We start from the raw sequence: 17921 nt of genomic DNA on the forward strand, positions 1-17921 counted from the left end.
GACTTCTGCTCCTCTTCATGGCTCTTATCTGTTTTCAGGCTTTAGAACATCTAGAGATGTGAGACTTTAGCCAATTACAGGTCATTTCAGAGAGAGAGCATTCCTATTGGCAGGACAGAACAGAATATTGATTCATATTTGATCAGCGCTGTCAGGATATAGTGACTGTTATATAACATTTACTTTTTTTAAATCATATTTGCTCCAACCTACCTACTGCTGCTTTAAGGCCCTCCGCATCCTCACAGCTGTTTTCAGTAACAATATGTGGGCTAATTAGACCTCTGCTCCGGTTGAACTTGGTTATAGTTATGCTGGGGATTTAGGTCACAGGACTCGAATGATTAAAGGTCCCATATTGCAAGAAGTGAGATTTTCATGTCCTTTATTTTTATAAAGCAGGTTTAAGTGCTTTATAAATACTGTTGAACTATCAAAACGCTTAACCCTTGGAGAAATACACACAGCTCGTATTCAGAAATTGTGCCTTTGAAACAAGCTGTCAGGATTTCTGTCCATTTGTGATGTCACAAATCTACAATATTTAGACCATTACTCAGTTTTAAACATAAATGTTCTAAATGTGTCCCAGTTTATTTCCTGTTGCAGTGTATGTGAATGTCATCAGCTGACAGGAGGTAAACATGAACCCAAACTGTTGCCTAGCAACACAATTCCGTTGCAATTCCGTTGAAATGCACTAAAACGGAGCGTTTCAAAAGGATGGTAAATACAGGTATATTCAGGCAGACAGTATGAGGAAAATAAAGTATTTTTTGAACATTTAAGTGTAAACATGTTCTAGTAGAAACAGAAAGTACAAGTATGAACCTGAAAATGAGCATGATATGGGACCTTTAAGCTAACAGAAGAGTCAGGGAGATGTCAATCACAGTCAGTGCAAGCCCACACGGTTAAGAGCTAAAATCATCCAAAATAAGTGATAAAACCTGTGCGGGTTTACCATGGGTGCGCAGGGCCTTTCAATTTTAATAAAAACCAAAAGCAAATATCAGACTCATCATTGGCAATAACCTCAGTTTCAATCAACACATCACTGACTGACTTCTGTCTTCCTTAATTATGAAGCTGTCAAGTTTGGAGATCTTAAAACCAGCTTGTCTGTTCACATGACTTCCCCCCCCCAAAGCTACAACCAACCTTTTGGTCATTCTTTTCTAAATGTATCCTCATCTGTAGGCTGGACGATGACCTCTCAGTTTGTACGGCACTGTCACTGTGAATGAAATAAATGTTCTCTTACCTGTACTGGGGTCTGTCTTCACTGGCGTAGGGGATGAAGTTGCCTCTAGGTTGGGTATAGTTATGATACTGAGATGGGGACAAGATCAGGGGCGGCAAATCTCCTGTAAAACAAGACAGAATGTTCAACCACCTGATAGGGCTACTTTGATTTATTTCAAAAGTTGTGCAAAGCATCAATATTTAGCCTGTATGTAGATGCACCAAGCATATTTTTATTGCTAAGAGCATTTTATTACTGCGAGAAATTAAGTTACATCAACATTAAGCAAGAGCCCTGTGCATCAGAAAGACTTAACCATTTACATTTCTATTACAATCTTTTATATTTGTTTATTTTAAATGTTCCTAATTACTGCTTAAATACTTGGATTCATCAAAGCTGCACTATTAATGATTTATATTAACCCCCCGACTGACTTTACTGTCTTTCAGAGGCTCTAGGTCAGTTTTAAGGCTGGAGTGAAGCTACAGATATCATATGAAACCTGAAAACCTAAGGAATCCGTTGCTACCATGTCGGGAAGGACATACTGTATCTCTGTAGGTTCCGTTATAATGTTGGCAGACACTTATAATAACAATCTGAGCCTGTCAGTGGTCAAACAAACACTTTTAGGACGTACATTGACGGCGAAGAACACAAAAACATGGGAAAATAAGGTCCAGGTTGAAAAACGCCTACGTTTCTCTTTAAGTAAAGGCGCTGAAACTGTTAGAGCGCAGTAAGAGTCTTTCATAGAGAAGCAAATGTAGGAGTTGATTGAAATAAGTGTAGGTTGAATACAGTGATTGCTCTACATCTGTGGTTTTGAATCCCTGTCCTCAGGAGCAGCAGTCCTACTTGTTTTCATTCCAGCCATCTAATTAGGGACTGATTTACAGCTGGGCGAATGCAATTAACCAAAATAGGGCAGAATAATGCAGTCAGCTCCATACAGAACTGTAATCACCAATCAGTATAATCATCAGCACGAAATACCTCAGCAATACTAAAGTGTGCATTCACCTCCTATTTCAGTGAATGCACTTTCTGCCTGCCTTGTAGGACAGAAAAACAGTTTTCTTTGTCCTGAGAAGCAGGATAGAGACCTACTCTTAACCATATATGTCAAATCTCACCAATCTCAGGCACAGATAGGGCCACGGTCATGGCCACACAGACGAAGAAGGCAGGTAGGAGGATCTGAGAGAAGAGGCCCTTGGTGTTCCTCCTGGCACAGTGGTACCTCTTGACGATGAGGCCATGAAACTGACTCAGCTTTAACCACCAACCCTCCAACTTGAAGCTGCCCTGCCCCTCCAGGACATGTGGCTCTGAAGACGGGTTCTCTGCGTCCCCTGGAGGTGAAGGAGACATCAGATGAAAAAAAACTAAATGTAAAAATGAAGGAAACCAGAAAAGTGCACTGAGTAGAGTCCAGATCTCCACCGGGTGTGTCTGCAATGGCCAATGCTGTAACTTGCACCTGGCGGGGATAATGAGTTGAAATGAATAGCAGTTAAAATGCATGTCTGCCTGTCTGGATGATTCTGCACACTTGACAAAACGCCATCGGGCCCAAAAATACTTTCTCCCATAGACTTACACTGGGAGAGAGACGTCTGTAAATCCGCCACGTTTTTACAACCCGACTCCCCCACCTCAGGCAACCTTTGTTCTCGCCTTCACTTCCGGATATCCGGCAGTGTATCGAGACTTCATGCCCCTTCCAGTATCCCAGCTCACATTAGTGTCAGCAAGGCAGTTTGTTCAGGGCTGCTATGGCAGAAGGGACAAAACTCCTTCTGTAGCGAGCTCTTCTCCATTTTAAAGTCCTGTATCTCCAACCAGATGGAAGTAATGCAAAGTGTTGATTGAGGGGGTGATCAGAGTCATTTGCTATTGTGAGTGCTGGGCATGTGATGGCTTTGTTGTTTATGTCTGTGTGTGGGAAGGCAAGCATGATTTTGAACTTGTGTGATGCTGGCAAGTTGTTTTTGGTGAATGACATGGTGAAGAAGCAGGTGGAACAGTACAGCAGGATCTGATGAATTATGCTTCTGTAAAGCAACAACTGGAGGTGGGGGGAAAAAGAGTTTGTGTATGGATAGAAGGGATATATTGATCAAATATTGATGAGTCCAAGATATTTGAAGCTGTTGATCTAATGTGGAACCAAAGTTCACAAGCACGAGTTCTGCCCGCCGTACGGCGTTAGCAACATGTGCTGAGGCTAGTCACACTATGAGGAGCGCTAATGAAACTGTGAGTCTGTGCATGCCACTGCCCTCTGTGACCATCTATATATGCTTATTGTATTTAAAAGTGCAATGCTTTGCAGCCTGTAGCACCATCCTTGAGAGAACACAGGTTGTATAAATCCAGAACATCTGGAATTTGCTTCAGTATTTCTTTCTCTGAGTACTCCCGATTTCTCTCTCCGTCCCTCATTCTCACTGAGGAGGATGAGGCGCAAGCAGCTCTCTTCCGCGTCACATGCATGCCAGAAACGACATGTGGTGTAGCTGAATTGTTGTCCAGGTGGAAACAGTAGACTTTTAGAGTCTTAGGGTTATACACGCTGTACAGTGCCAGAAACAGGTTCTGATAACAAAAAGGAAAAAGGGTGTAAAATGTTCATAAATTGGGAGAAATACAGGAGAATTGTGACCCCGGGAGGAAAATCGAGGGTTGACAAGTGTGCACTTATATGGTGCACAAAAAAATTAATTTTACATTACCTTTTACCTTTTTATCTTTGTTTTAGTTTATTTCGGTAACATATTTAAACTAAAATTCATTCAGATCAAGGCACTGGTGGAGACTGTCCGTACAGGACATGTACCACAAGTCTGGATAACCCGTACATTTAGTTTGAACCTAAAAGAAAATACTAAATACAAGACAATTACTTAAATACAAATAAATAACTTGTACATGCCACTGAAGACTACATCTGTTCATAAGAGCAATTCTTATGGCCCAATGTGAGCAGTAAAAGCAAAAACATCTCTTGGTTGGAGCTGTCATGAGGCTCAGCGACTAACACAGCACATCTGTTATCATTATACACTCTATAATAACCATCATTTATAAATGGTCAATTAACAGTTAATTAAACGTAATTCTTTATAATAAAAATAATTATTTTACTGTTGATGAACAATGAAATGATACTTAATAATGTTTACTAATTATTAGAATTAGTCTGTATAATATGAAATAATTAGTTTATAAATTCTATATTGAATCATCGCTGATAAGAGATGATAAAAATTACATTCTGATCACATTAGTACGCTATTTATTATCAGTTTATTGTTGCACACATTATAACATTTTATATGCTATATTAAATGTACAATATATCATTTCTGCCACTAGGGGGCTCATCCGGGATCATTCAAAACAATAACAAAAGGAATAGTTTGATGATGTCGTGAAGTAGCGTGGCATCATGGGAGTTGGCGAGGTAATATATAAAAGTTGTATTCATGTCATGTCATTTAATTCTAATGAAATAGCCGCAAGTAACATAATTTTACCATTAGATGAGTCGACTGCCCGTAAAGCTAATGTTACTGTAACGTTACCTAACGTTATGTGGTGAATTTCATCGTGGGTTAGCCGATCACTGTAAACCATGGTCAAAACAATCACACTAAAAAATGACTTTATGAGCACGTTGAACGTTGTTGTAACGTTCTAACATTACCGTACACACTAGCTTGGTGGCTGGCATGATATCATAAAATGCCACACCAATATTTACCCTTGTTTTAGCTCTTTTCTTGTCCCATAACTTTCTTGGGTCGTTTGGCAACATGGACATGTCGTCATTGACGGGACAAAAATTAAACGGTCCGTTACCATTAATAAAAATGAGGATTTGTCTGGGTATATATTTATAAATATATATAACATAGGTATTTTTAGTTTTTAGTCATTTTTTAATAATTACCAAATGATTTGTAAACCTTTAAGAAATTGTTTGTAAAACATCTATAAACATTATATAGATAGATGGACCTGAAACCAGTTATTAACCATTGACAAAGTATTAACTATCTATCTAAGTAACGTTTATGAATGCTATAAAAAGTATTTATTAACCATTTAACAAGGTATTATGTTCAACAGTTGCAACTTTAAAATAGCCATCCAAATAATGTTTACAAACCAAATATTAACCATAAACAAAGTATTACAAATATCTGATCTATATATCTATGTAATGTTTATAGATGTTTTACAAACAATTTCTTTAAGCTTTACAAATAATATCTTAATCATGAACATATTATATATATATATAGTATATAAAATATTATAATGTGTGCAAGAATAAACTGTTAAAATAAACTAAATTATAGCATTAATTATCATGTTGTTGTTTGTTAACAGTAAGATAGCTATTAGCTAAGTTTAATTACCTATTAATTTATCATTTATAAATGATGGTTATAATATAGTGTTACCTTGTTGTCTTACCCTTCAGGCTGGCAGAGTCAGGCTCTTGGCCGTTGTCAAAGAGTGGACAGTAATCTCCGTAGAAGTCTGCGTAGAGTCCTCCTTCATCGCCCCTCACTGACCCGATGGATGAGGAGGACTTCAGGGAGGACTGGCTCTGACTCAGCCTGGAGCACATCACCAGATTACTCAGCTCCACCTCGGGCTTCTCACTCTCCACTGAAGGTCCTGTCTCTCCCTGTGGCACCCCCAGGCCTCCTGAACCCACGGAGGATTTCCCCACTGAGCTGCTTCCTGGGGAACCCTTCATGTCTGCCAAGGGACAGAGAGAGAAGGAGAAAATATCAACTCAGCCTGGAGCCAAAGATTTAGTGTAAAATATCTAAAGTCAGAGTATTAATTCAGACAGTACACATTTTATTATCGTTGAGAAAGTAATGCCTAATTTATGAAAAACGATGTGGAGGTGTTGAGATATCTGGAGACAGGCGGGGAACATGGTCTCACCGGCATCACTGTTCTCCTGAGACTGGTCCTCCTCAGACACTTTGAGGAAAACCTCCTCTAGGGTGGTGTCCATCACCCCGAAGCTGGTCAGAGCCAGGCTGTCCAAACTCTGCTCTAAAGCCTGTGGAGGCACACACAACAGAAGAGAATGTCAAGGTACTGTACAGTATTTGCAGAGATCCCAATAACACTATAGGGCTGGGCAATATGGCCTGGAATTTATATCATGATTCATTTTAACATATACCTCGGTAATAATTCTTATTATTTTATTGATTTTTAAGTACACCTGTGCATAAGGTTCTCTGTCCTCACAGAACAATACTACTGAACAATAAATGATAACAATAAAATCGGTTAGGGTAGGGCCGTACACCTCTAAGAGCCTTGCAATCCTGTCTTAAAATACAAAAAACAATATAAACTGGAAAAACAAAGTTCGGAAACTTGTGTTTGGTCGATTATTTCTCTGTTGTTACAATGCTAATGGTCATTGTATTTTACATGGTTGGAAAGCCTGTTTATTTACCTTCACAATGATGTCCAACTTGTAAGGATCATGCATTTGTGGGATGAGCAGCACAGCTGATTATGTGGGTAGCGCCCAAGAAAAATTTGCCAAAATGCTCCATCAATGTTCCATTCTCTCTACTCCCACATTGTGGAGGTAGTCTGTGATAACCCTGGCTCTGTGGGGGTGAGCGTTGTTTCTTGTTAGGTGCCAGATTGTGGAGATATGGGATCGCCACTGGCTGCAGAATCTCAGCCCGATATCTCACTGCATTGACACTGCCCCCACCAAAAGCTGTTACTCCATCGGTTCAACAATCAGCATAGCGTTCTCCGCGTCGTTTCCATACTTTGACCCTGCCATCCAACTTTAGCAGACAGAACCTGGACTCATCACTGAACATGACATTCCCCCACATGTTCAGGTTCCATTGTCTGTGTTGTCGACACCAGCGCAAACGGGCCTGACGGTGAAGGGCAGTCATTGCAGGCTTCCTGGTAGCCTTATGACAATACACTGTTTACCATTGGCAGAGCATTTTGGAACATTTTTCTTGGGCGCTACCCACATAATCAGCTGTGCTGCTCATCCCACAAATGCATGATCCTTACAAGTTGGACATCATTGTGAAGGTAAATAAACAGGCTTTCCAACCATGTAAAATACAATGACCATTAGCATTGTAACAACAGAGAAATAATCCACCAAACACAAGTTTCCGAACTTTGTTTTTCCAGTATATATACACACACACACAGTGGTGGGTAGAGTACACAAAAACGGTACCACAGTAAATGTATTTTTTTTTAAGATTATACTGACTCAAGTAGAAGTAAAAGCACTCATAAAAACAACTACTTGAGTAAGAGTATATAAGTGTCCTTTAAAAAAATACTCAAGTGGTGAGTAACTTCAATGGATGCAATTTATTACATCGATGTATTGAGTGTAGGATGATGTCTTTTTGTAGGCCAACCAGGAAGTTAGTATCACCCTGGTTCCCTCAATAAAAAGCCAACGGGATTTTTCCATTGGGTTTTGGATTATTGCAGAAAATAAGCTCTGTGGCAAACAAACGTTGATGATACTGACACGTTTTGTTCAGCAAGATAATCTCCACAAATGATCACCACTTTTATGATTTTTGTGAATGCAATCCACAGAAGTAAAAAGCTAACTTTAGGCTATAGACGAACTACACCACGGTTGCACAAGGGCGAGTATACGCAACGAGGATGTAAAGGCTGACGAGTCAGCGTGAAGACGTATTGTAGTCTCACTTAGCCACTTGTTAGCAACCACCTTTTTTAAGACACATAAAAGCTTCAAAATTCACGAGTGGGATATTTACTGATGTATTTTAGATGGGAGAACAAAACGTTAAAATCTCTTCAGCTTGTGTTAATCACAGACCTTATTTCAGGCATCTGACTAAAAACCCATTCACTTCAAGACGAGGGAACAGGAAGTGCGAACATGCTAACTCATTTCCGGGTTTTAGGACTCATTCCTGCACCGCTCTATTACATCCAAACAGGTCTTCACATGTTTTCTCAGATTTAATGTGGAATTGTTGAAGGTTCGAGATGTCTCAAAGTAGGCAGCGCATAATATGACTGTTGCTCCTTGTCATCTGAAAGGCAAACAGGGTCTGGATGTTGGACCAAGGATATGCATGTCCCTATTCTGTTTCATCTTCTGCCATGATCTTGAACTGTAGTCAATTGAAGGGGGGTCATGGAGGTGGTAGGGCCACACCTCCGTTGCATCTGCTGTGCTATGATTGGCTAGTGGGCTAGCATCTTATCTCTCGCTGTAAGACAGTCACAGTGGTGCGTGTGAGCTTAGCTGAATATAAAAATGATTTATAGTTAAATATGTCCGTAAAAGTAGCGAGAAGAGTAACGAGTAGAAGTACGAATAGTTTATGGAGGAAGAGTAAAAAATATTCTGCAAAACAACTACTCTTAGAAGTTCAATTTATTAAAAAATGACTCAAGTATGTAACGGAGTATATGTAACATGTTAATAGCCACCATTGTATTTATATATAGGTGTCATATATGTCATATGGGTGTCAACAGGTGTCCATATATTGGGAGCTGTTGGGACCACACACTGCATATTTCTAAGCTTAAAAAATAGGATGTAAATGTAAATATTGTTCATATTCCTTTTGATTTATAGTTATTTAAAAAGCACTTCTAATTTCAATTTGTGCTTGGTTTCGCTACGCCGAGCTAAATGACTGGGGAGGACCACAAAGACTCCTGTGTTTTTAATGGATGCACCATTCAATAAAATTTAAATATTCTAGATGACTTGCACATAATCTTTTAGATATTTACACAAAATTCAGCCTGACAGATTTGGTATCTTTGGAAACTTTGGGATCCCCACTTGAATAATAAAGTCCTGTGGGTTTGATCAATGATTGACAGGAGTTTGCACTCACAAATGATTGAGGGAGGTTTTAGTTGTTTTTTTAAAAGGGGTTGGCCACAAATGACAATCTGTCCTGAGAGATTACATTTCTGGACATATCGGCATGACTTAAATCAGGTTGGTAAGAAATGCTGCCGAAATGAGTTTCCTTCGTAGGGTGGCCGGGCTCAGACTTAGGGATAGAGTGAGGAGCTCAGACATCTGGAGGGAGCTCGGAGAAGAGCCGCTGCTTCTTCGCGTCAAAAGGGGCCAGCTGAGGATGCCTCCTGGATGCCTCCCTTTGGAGGTTTTCTGGTTACGGTCAACTGGTAAGACGTCCCGAGGTAGATCCAGAACACGCTGGAGAGATTATATATCTTGACTGGCCTGGGAACGCCTCGGGGTCCCCCAGGAAGAGCTGGAAAACGTTGCTGGGGAGAGGAATGTTTGGAATTCCCTGCTAATCCTGCCCCGGCCCCAGATAAACGGAATAAAATGGATTTTTGTAAATCTTCAATATGCCCGACCATACTCTAGAATGCTGGAAAAAGTGAATGTGCCAGTTTGAAGATTTGATATAAGTCTGTTTGAAATATTCGTTATACATTTGTTTTCACTGTTTATCCAGTAACAGAAGAACAAGACGAGATGTTTTTGGGGGCGTCTGTGTTTGTGTACCTGGAACAGCCTCTCGAAGCAGCCCTTCTTGACGGCCTCGGAGGGCAGGACGTAGGACAGCTCAGTGTTGGTGTCAGACACTAGCAGGCAGGACGCCACGAACTGCCGAATAAACTGGGTGACCCGAGCTTCTGAGCAAGGTGACAGAGAGGAGGATGGAGACAGAGGCAATGGAGGCTGCAGCTGGCTGCCCTGTCCTGAAGGATGAAAGGAAACCACACAACATGATGGATGGATGGAGCAGGTTAGACAGGGAAATAGAGAAGAGTGAGATAGGTTAGTAAAAGACAAAGAAAACATAGCGCTGGCAGTAAAAAACACTGGCAACATTGTAGATGATTTGAGAAGATGTTGGAGTCACTTCATCAACTTGAGAGAGAATGGGAGGTGACGTGCACACTGTTAGAAACCAGCTGAGACAGGTTCTATGTCCTAACAGCTAACAAATGACTGGCGCACACCATTATTACGCAGTGTTAATTAGAAAAAAAATGCAAGCCACAGAGTCCAACAGGTGACCTTCATCACACAAACAAACACAAATACAACTAAATGTATTCATTTATACTATTTTTTACAGTTAACGTGCCTTTTTTCTACAATTTCAACACAAAACACACACCCAGTCATAGTCATAATCTAAATCTGTGCCACTTAGTTTTTTCAATCCACTAGAAACAGTATATCTGATGTCTATTGAGGATAAAGATCTACAAATCTGCTTACAAATCAAAGACAACAGTCACCCAAGGTGATCCAGGTGATTGCTGTGTATACATCCATAGTAAGAGTGCAAACAGGAACTTCTATCAGCTAATGCAGAATGACTTCATGATGCAGATTCACCAAATTGTAGAAAAAACTATAAAATAAGAGCAATTTAGAACTCATACAGACAAGGCGTCCCCCAGGGTTCGGTGCTTGGTCCCCTTCTGTTCATCCTCTACCTGCTTCCCCTTGGTCACATCATACGCCGCCATGGCCTCCACTTCGACTGCTACGCCGACGACGTCAAGCTCTACATTTCCACAAAATCAATCACCACCGCTTCACACTCCACTCTCACCAACAGCCTCACTGAAATAAAATCATAGATGCAAATCAACTTCCTTAAACTCAGCTGTGATAAATCATACATGCTCATCATCGGTCTCAAATCACTCACCAAAACCACTCACAACTTCTGCCTCACCATCAACAACTCCACTCTGTCCCCCTCCCCTCAAATCCGCAACCTCGGAGTCATTTTCGACAGCCACTTCTCCTTCGAACACCACGTCAACCACATCAACCGGACTGCTTTTTTTCACCTCAAAAACATAGCTCGTCTCCGCCCATCACTCTCCTTCTCTGCTGCCGAAACTCTGACCCACGCCTTCATCCCATCCAGAATCGACTACTGCAACAGCATTCTGTACGGCTCACCATCCAAAGTCCTCAATAAACTCCACACTTTCAGAACTCTGCTGCACGTCTGCTCACCCATTCCCGCTCCCGTGATCACATCAGTCCTCTCCTCCAGAGCCTCCGCTGGCAGATCCAGTTCAAACTCCTTCTCATCACTCACAAAGCCCTCCATAACCAGGCCCCCTCCTACCTAACCCTAACCCTAACCTGCTCCACCATCATACTCCTTCCCACTCCCTCCACTCTTCTGATGCTAACCTGCTGTCCACATCACTCAGAACCAAGCAACTGACACACAGATATAGCCATAGCGGCCCCCTCCCTTTGGAACTCACTCCCCAGACACATCAGAGACTGCACCACCCTGTCCACTTTCAAATCACTAATCAAAACTTGCCTTTTTAGAACTGCTTTTAATGTGTGATTCATGTTTTGTGTTTTATATATTACGATGTCCTTGTTTACGATAATTTTAGCTGCGTAAATGTCTTGAAAAGTTTCTTGAAAAGTACTATATAAATAAAATATATTATTATTATTATTAATAAACACACCTCTTCCTTCACTCTGCTTTTTGACCAGTGTCAGTTTGTATCCGTCTCCGTAGGTGCTCTTCAGGAAGAGTGGCGAGCCACAGCACTTGAGTTTCCCATGCGAGATGATGGCAATGCGATCTCCCAGAAGGTCTGCTTCATCCATATGGTGGGTGGACAGCAGAATTGTGCGGCCTGGGGCAGAAGTAGAAAACACACTTACACCCACATACGGCAGCTGGTTTGTGCTGCAATTATCAAACAGGAAATCAAAAGAGGATCAGGATCTGAACCATTATGTGAAAATAGAATATAAAAGCAGATCATTACTTTTCAAGAAGTGTTGCTGCTTTTCACTTCATGCAAGGAATCAAAACACACACTGAACAACTAGATGCAGACTACAATTACCATAGTTAACACATGTATCTATGACACGTTGTGTAGTCTTAAACATAGTTTGCAAGTTGTTCTTTGAGCAAGTCTGACCCCAGGCAGCCTCAGTCTATGCAATGAAGCAAAGTAAGCCAAGGAATTCTTTGATGTGCAAAAGAACCTGTTTACTTGGGGATATGTTTTAATACAGCAGATACCTGAGGTGAAGACAGCTTTGCTGAAGCATGTACAGATAGTAACAGGAAAATACATTTTAAGATTAGCATGTAAAAGAGTGCAACAACTTTTCTTTTTTCCAAGCTTCCCTGCAATGAGAAAATACTTTTTGGAGCATAACGCAAGGATGTCCTCTAGTACTGAATCTCCACTCACCCTGTTTGTACTTGAGGATTAGGTCCCAGATGGCCCTGCGAGCGTACGGGTCAACTCCCGCTGTGGGTTCGTCCAGGATGACAGCCCTAGAACCCCCAACAAAGGCGATTGCCACAGACAGCTTCCTCTTCATCCCGCCGGACAGAGTCTGCACCAAGCTGTGGCGCTTGTTGGATAACTCCAGGTCAACAATCATCCTGGACACACACACCCACACACACACACCCACACACACACCCACACACACACACACACACACACACACACACACACACACACACACAGCAAAGCAGTTAGTTACTTGCCGTAGAGCTGATTCACTATCCATATCAGTGTCTATAACTACAGTTATACGGTACATATAGTACAGTTTCACATTCCAGTATAATGTACATTTCCACGGCACTAATTCCATCAGTGTCATTTCATTCTTACCACTGCTGCTCCCATTTCCTCTGTTTCACATACGTGTTCTTATTCACTAATTAATCTAAATCATGATTAATCTACTTTGCTGTTTTTTCAATTCAAATTTGTAAATATACATCATACTGAATTTATCAAGTTTATCACTTTTGATCTTTTTATTTATCACTTGCTATCAAAGAAGTGCTGAGTTTATAAACTATTATGAAGCGTTGAGTTTAGTAACTGGGGAACAGAAAAAATAACAGCTGTTTGAAATAAATGCCTCTGCAGTAGCAGTAAGTAAAGGCCCCAGCCTCTATTTGAGAACTGATTGAATAAATACCTAGGAACAACACTTGATATGTAACTGTCATAGGACTCAAACACAGGTGCCATTAACAGGAAAGGACAACAAATATTATACTTTTCACATAAGCCTCAACAGAGGTCCTGACTCTCTTCTCTTGTTCATTTGTGGAGAGAATAGTAATCTTAGAAGGAATAGTAATCTAGAAGGGCAATCTTGTAATAGGCAAGACTTCGGAGACCAGGTCCAAAAGACACTGGAGCACACGGATATAAGCCAACCAACTCCATCGGAAGACTAACGTTTTGCGTTCTTCTAATATTATATAACAATATCAACAGTAATAAATATTTATATATATATAAATAAAACAAACTAAGTGAATAAGATCATAAACGTGTGTGTGGTAAGATTGCAGGCCACCAATAATATGAAGCTTAAAACCAAAGTTCAGACAGGAAGACCCTCCTTATACTCTCCCTCAATCCCAACCTTTCTGTCTCTCTCTCTGCTGGCTCCTCCTCTATCAGCTGACTGTGGGTGTTTCACTCTTAGTTAACCAAACAGATTCTACCACGCTCTCATGTGCCAATCTTATCGTTGCAATCAAATTTTAAAAAACGTTCTCCTCTTTGCTGCTGTCAGTTGTCTTTCAGTGCGACTCGATGCAACCCGCCTCCACCCCGTCACCTCCAGGCTTCATCAGATTCTGTGCCCAGGCCTGCTCTACATTCCTTCATAGATCTTCAGCTACTCCCTTCACCACCACCACCAGTGTCTAGACTCCAGGGGGGAATATATCCTAATCTCATCACGGCATCACTACCCCTTTTGATATACTACGTCACGATGGAGTCTAATGCACTATTCTTCTATCATGTATCATGTAATAAATTATTGTCATTCTATACGGGGTCTCTCCTGATTGAAATCGTATTAAAATGTTCTAAAAGTGCCAATTGGTAAGAAAAGGGCAAGTTAGGTTGAAGGTACAGTGTAGCCTACTTCTTTTAAGACTAGGCATTCCCGAAGATCTGAAATCATTGCCATAATATGGTTTTGTCTGGTTGCATTTGGTTATCAGTGATTTGACTATCCTTATTTGCCATGTAAAGTTGTATTGTAGTTGTCCGATTACCACAGGCAAAGAATGAATTTCCATAAAATGACTAACTTAAATGCAGTAGACTTGTACTGACTTGTCCATCTCCTTGCGTATGTCCTCTTCAGCCATGCCTTTGAGTCTGGAGTAGAACCACAGGTGCTCCTCCACACTCAGCTTGTCAAACAGGACATTGTGCTGTGGACACATGCCCAGGTTCTGACGAATCCGCTCCATCTCTGTGCGAATGTCGTGACCATATATGGTGGCAGAGCCAGAGGTGGGCGGAAACAAGCCTGTCAGGATGGACCTATGACAATTCAGTGTACAGTACGCAGTCAGTAGCAGTAGCATTGATTAAACAGTAAACAGCAATTCAAGCAGGATATGGATGTTGTACACCTCAATATATTGGATCTCGTGCAGCTTAATTGATGCTCTGGCATAAATTGGTCTAATATTGATTAACCCATTGGATAACCATTCAAATGTAACCTCTTTTCTTTATTCATGACCGTTGACAGATGCTCCATGTTTTCATGCTTCCGGTGTAGCTACAGCAGACCACACAAAACTCAGGGATGGTGTAGAAGCAGGTGGAAGAAGTCGTTTTTTGTGTACTTGTACCTTTTTGAGTATTTTATAAAGTTGGTCATTTTACCTTAAGAGAGATAATGACTATTCTGGAGCCACTTGAGCATAAACTTCCTTTACACTGGGAGACTATTAAAGAGATGGAGGAGTCGGCTACTGACCACGACAACCAGCTAGCTGTCCTCCAAGCCCCGGTTAGCACACTAAACGCTGCCCCGTCCAAGAAGTGTGAAGGCCTGGTGGGGCGCTCGCTCCGTGGATTTTACAGCCCAGCTGCTGCAAGACCTGACTTAATACTCTGACTTGAAGAGAGGCTGATCCTGGACCGAGCTCACTGCACTTTATGCACCATGCTGGGAGATGGAGAGCCACCCTGCCCAATGGTCATCAGAGTAATCCTATTGCAGGTTAGAAACCACATCATACTATACGCCAGGCCGGAGAGACTTCCCCTCTGTCATACAAGGGCAGGAGGATCTACATTTTTCTAGATTTTATCCCAGCAGTGACCAAGAAACATGCTGCATTCACTAAGAGGAAGAAGGAGCTGCATTTGTGTCCTAACATCAAGTTTGGGCTTCGGTACCTGCGGTGCTTCACATCACTTTGCCTGGTGGACAAACCCACAGATTGAATGGGCTTGAGTTGGAGATGGACTTTGTTGAGAAAAATTTGAAAAAGGCTGTTAATCCAGACACCGTCTAACGGGGCTGGCGCCCTTGGTCGCCATGGTAACAATGAACTTGAATGAATGAACCCTTTCACTACGGAAGAACAGGTGTAAGATGTTGACTTTCCCTCCGAGAGGACAGTTAGTTTGATCTGAATTGTTAGACCTCAACAAGTAGTTCTCTCTCTTGTGTTGAGGGTGAAACTGTTACTATTGTTTGCACAGTTTTAGTGCCTTTATGCATAAGTGCAATATTACATCCCAGGAAACGCCAAGATCATTTGTAGTTGAAGTTACTGTTCTTCAGGTGAGCGTGTTTTTAATTTTGGGAATGTCTCAATCAGCCTTCAATTGATGGGCTCCTACATGAACACATATTTTTAAAAAGGACTGTTTTTGTGTTTTTGTACGTGCTTTTCTCAGTGATGGGGCTCATTTGGAAAAAGGTGATGTGATATATTTCTGCGCACCAGTTAGAAATTAACAAAATTTGACTAAAACAAATGTGATTACAGTGCTTACAGTATGTTGCCAGGCCAATGTCAATTAAATCTGACAGACTAGTTTTCTTGTAAACAAGGAATTAATGTTTACATTCAGTGTTTCTCACCAAGATGCATCGTGTATCAATGAAAGCACATTTGAAAAGCCATTCTTAAAAGAAATATGTTAAAACCTGGATTGTTTCCATTCATGTTTACTAGCTAGCAGTCTTTTACACTGCCTAGGGCATAACTGTGTTTCTTGGTGCACGCAGAACAGTGTGAAACTAGTGGCAGAATGTGAATTATTGTTTTATCAGCAGTAATCATTCAAGGTATTTACATTCAATAAATACCTCTCTATATAGTAGTTTTTATTATTGATGAAGTCCACCTTTCAGACTGAGGATTTCAGTAATGATTCCACCTGTCCATACTTGACATGAAGAGTTCCTAAACTGATTTTATTGTAAGTGATGGGGGACAAAAGCCACAGTCCTCATCCTGTATAAAAATGCATTCTAAAGTTCAGCAGAAGCTAATAGGAGGCTTCATTGGTCTGTGTTTTAGTATTGAATTCCCTCTTTGTGTTTCCTTACTGAGCTATAGTAAAGGGACAGTAAGGAAAAGAGGGAATTCTGCCTCTTCTATAAAACAATGAGATGTGTTGAATCCTCTCAGTCCACTGACAGGACTTCTTGTGGTGCGAATTCTGATTGAGTAGCTGCACAAGGCGTTTTTGCTGCCCTCATCAGTTGCTACACGTGTCATTTTCAAAGGAACAATGTGATCTGCATTATCAAAACACACCTGCTGTTACCACTAGTAACCACAGATTACCAAATAGAAATAAAGCCAAATCACCTGACTAAATATAACTTTTAACACTTTTTAAAAATGTTTATCTTAACATCAAATTTGAATGTTGTCTATTTAGTCATTAATATGTAATGTTTTTTAGAAATACTTGAGATTTGAAACGCAGTTTTCAGGGGCTTTAAATATGATATAGGATCATGTGACACTAACTTTGAACACCAAAAAAAAGCCTACTAGTGTAATTACTGTATGTTACAGTAGGTGGGATGGCATGTCCTTAAGGCAGTCTTTTTTTACATACCAGTATTTCAGTAAAACAGTGATTTTTATCATCACAAACATGCAAAAGTACACACACACACACGCTAGTCCCCCTCACATGGTTGTGGTCTTGCCAGCGCCGTTGTGTCCCAGGAAGGAGACTACCTGGTTTTCATGGAGGTTGAGGCTCAGTTTGTTGAGGGCCAGCTTGTTGCCGGTCTTGTACACCTTGGTCAGTTTGTCTATACACACAACCAACGACAGGTGGCTCGGCTCCTCCTCTATGCCTCGCATCTCCTCTGGGGTTACAAAGAGAAAGAAAGAAATAAGTGATATAAAAAGATATTAAGACTACTTAAGGTTACAACGAGGACCTTTTATTTTGTTTTGATCTTGGCGGTCCCTGTGGACAAAAGCGGCAGTGTTTCAAAGCACCTGATTCCCTTTAGGAAACCTCTCATTTTACTGCATTAGGGTGTGACAGTCTGCCCCACGCAGCCCTGGTTCGAAGGCAGGAGCGAAGCCACATCTGGGCTAGTCGCTGCTGGAGGCGTCGGCTGAGCTGAAGGAGTTTCTGGTGACCCTGCATGATTTTGTCTGATTTCTCACGGAATCCAGCATTATTAAAATAACTATACTGTATATAAATAGTTGTTCTTCTTTTCTTATGTAGGTCATATAGAACTTATTTTTACATAGCTTCATATCTTAACAGAAGCTATCTCAAGTCGTTT

The 17921-nt window shown here is 40.9% G+C and overlaps 1 protein-coding gene across 1 annotated transcript in view; it reads right to left on the minus strand.

The window, feature by feature from the left end:
• The window catches only part of abca2 (ATP-binding cassette, sub-family A (ABC1), member 2), a 124024-nt gene that overhangs the window by 24803 nt on the left and 81300 nt on the right, over window positions 1–17921 (minus strand). The window contains 9 exon segments of the mRNA XM_037777355.1: window positions 1265–1367; window positions 2386–2604; window positions 5738–6028; window positions 6224–6344; window positions 9837–10033; window positions 11798–11971; window positions 12545–12741; window positions 14459–14671; window positions 17306–17486. Coding sequence (XP_037633283.1) covers window positions 1265–1367; window positions 2386–2604; window positions 5738–6028; window positions 6224–6344; window positions 9837–10033; window positions 11798–11971; window positions 12545–12741; window positions 14459–14671; window positions 17306–17486 — 1696 coding nt within the window.

Source organism: Sebastes umbrosus, chromosome 8 (genome assembly GCF_015220745.1).
Source record: "Sebastes umbrosus isolate fSebUmb1 chromosome 8, fSebUmb1.pri, whole genome shotgun sequence".
Classification (NCBI taxonomy): Eukaryota; Metazoa; Chordata; class Actinopteri; order Perciformes; family Sebastidae; genus Sebastes; species Sebastes umbrosus.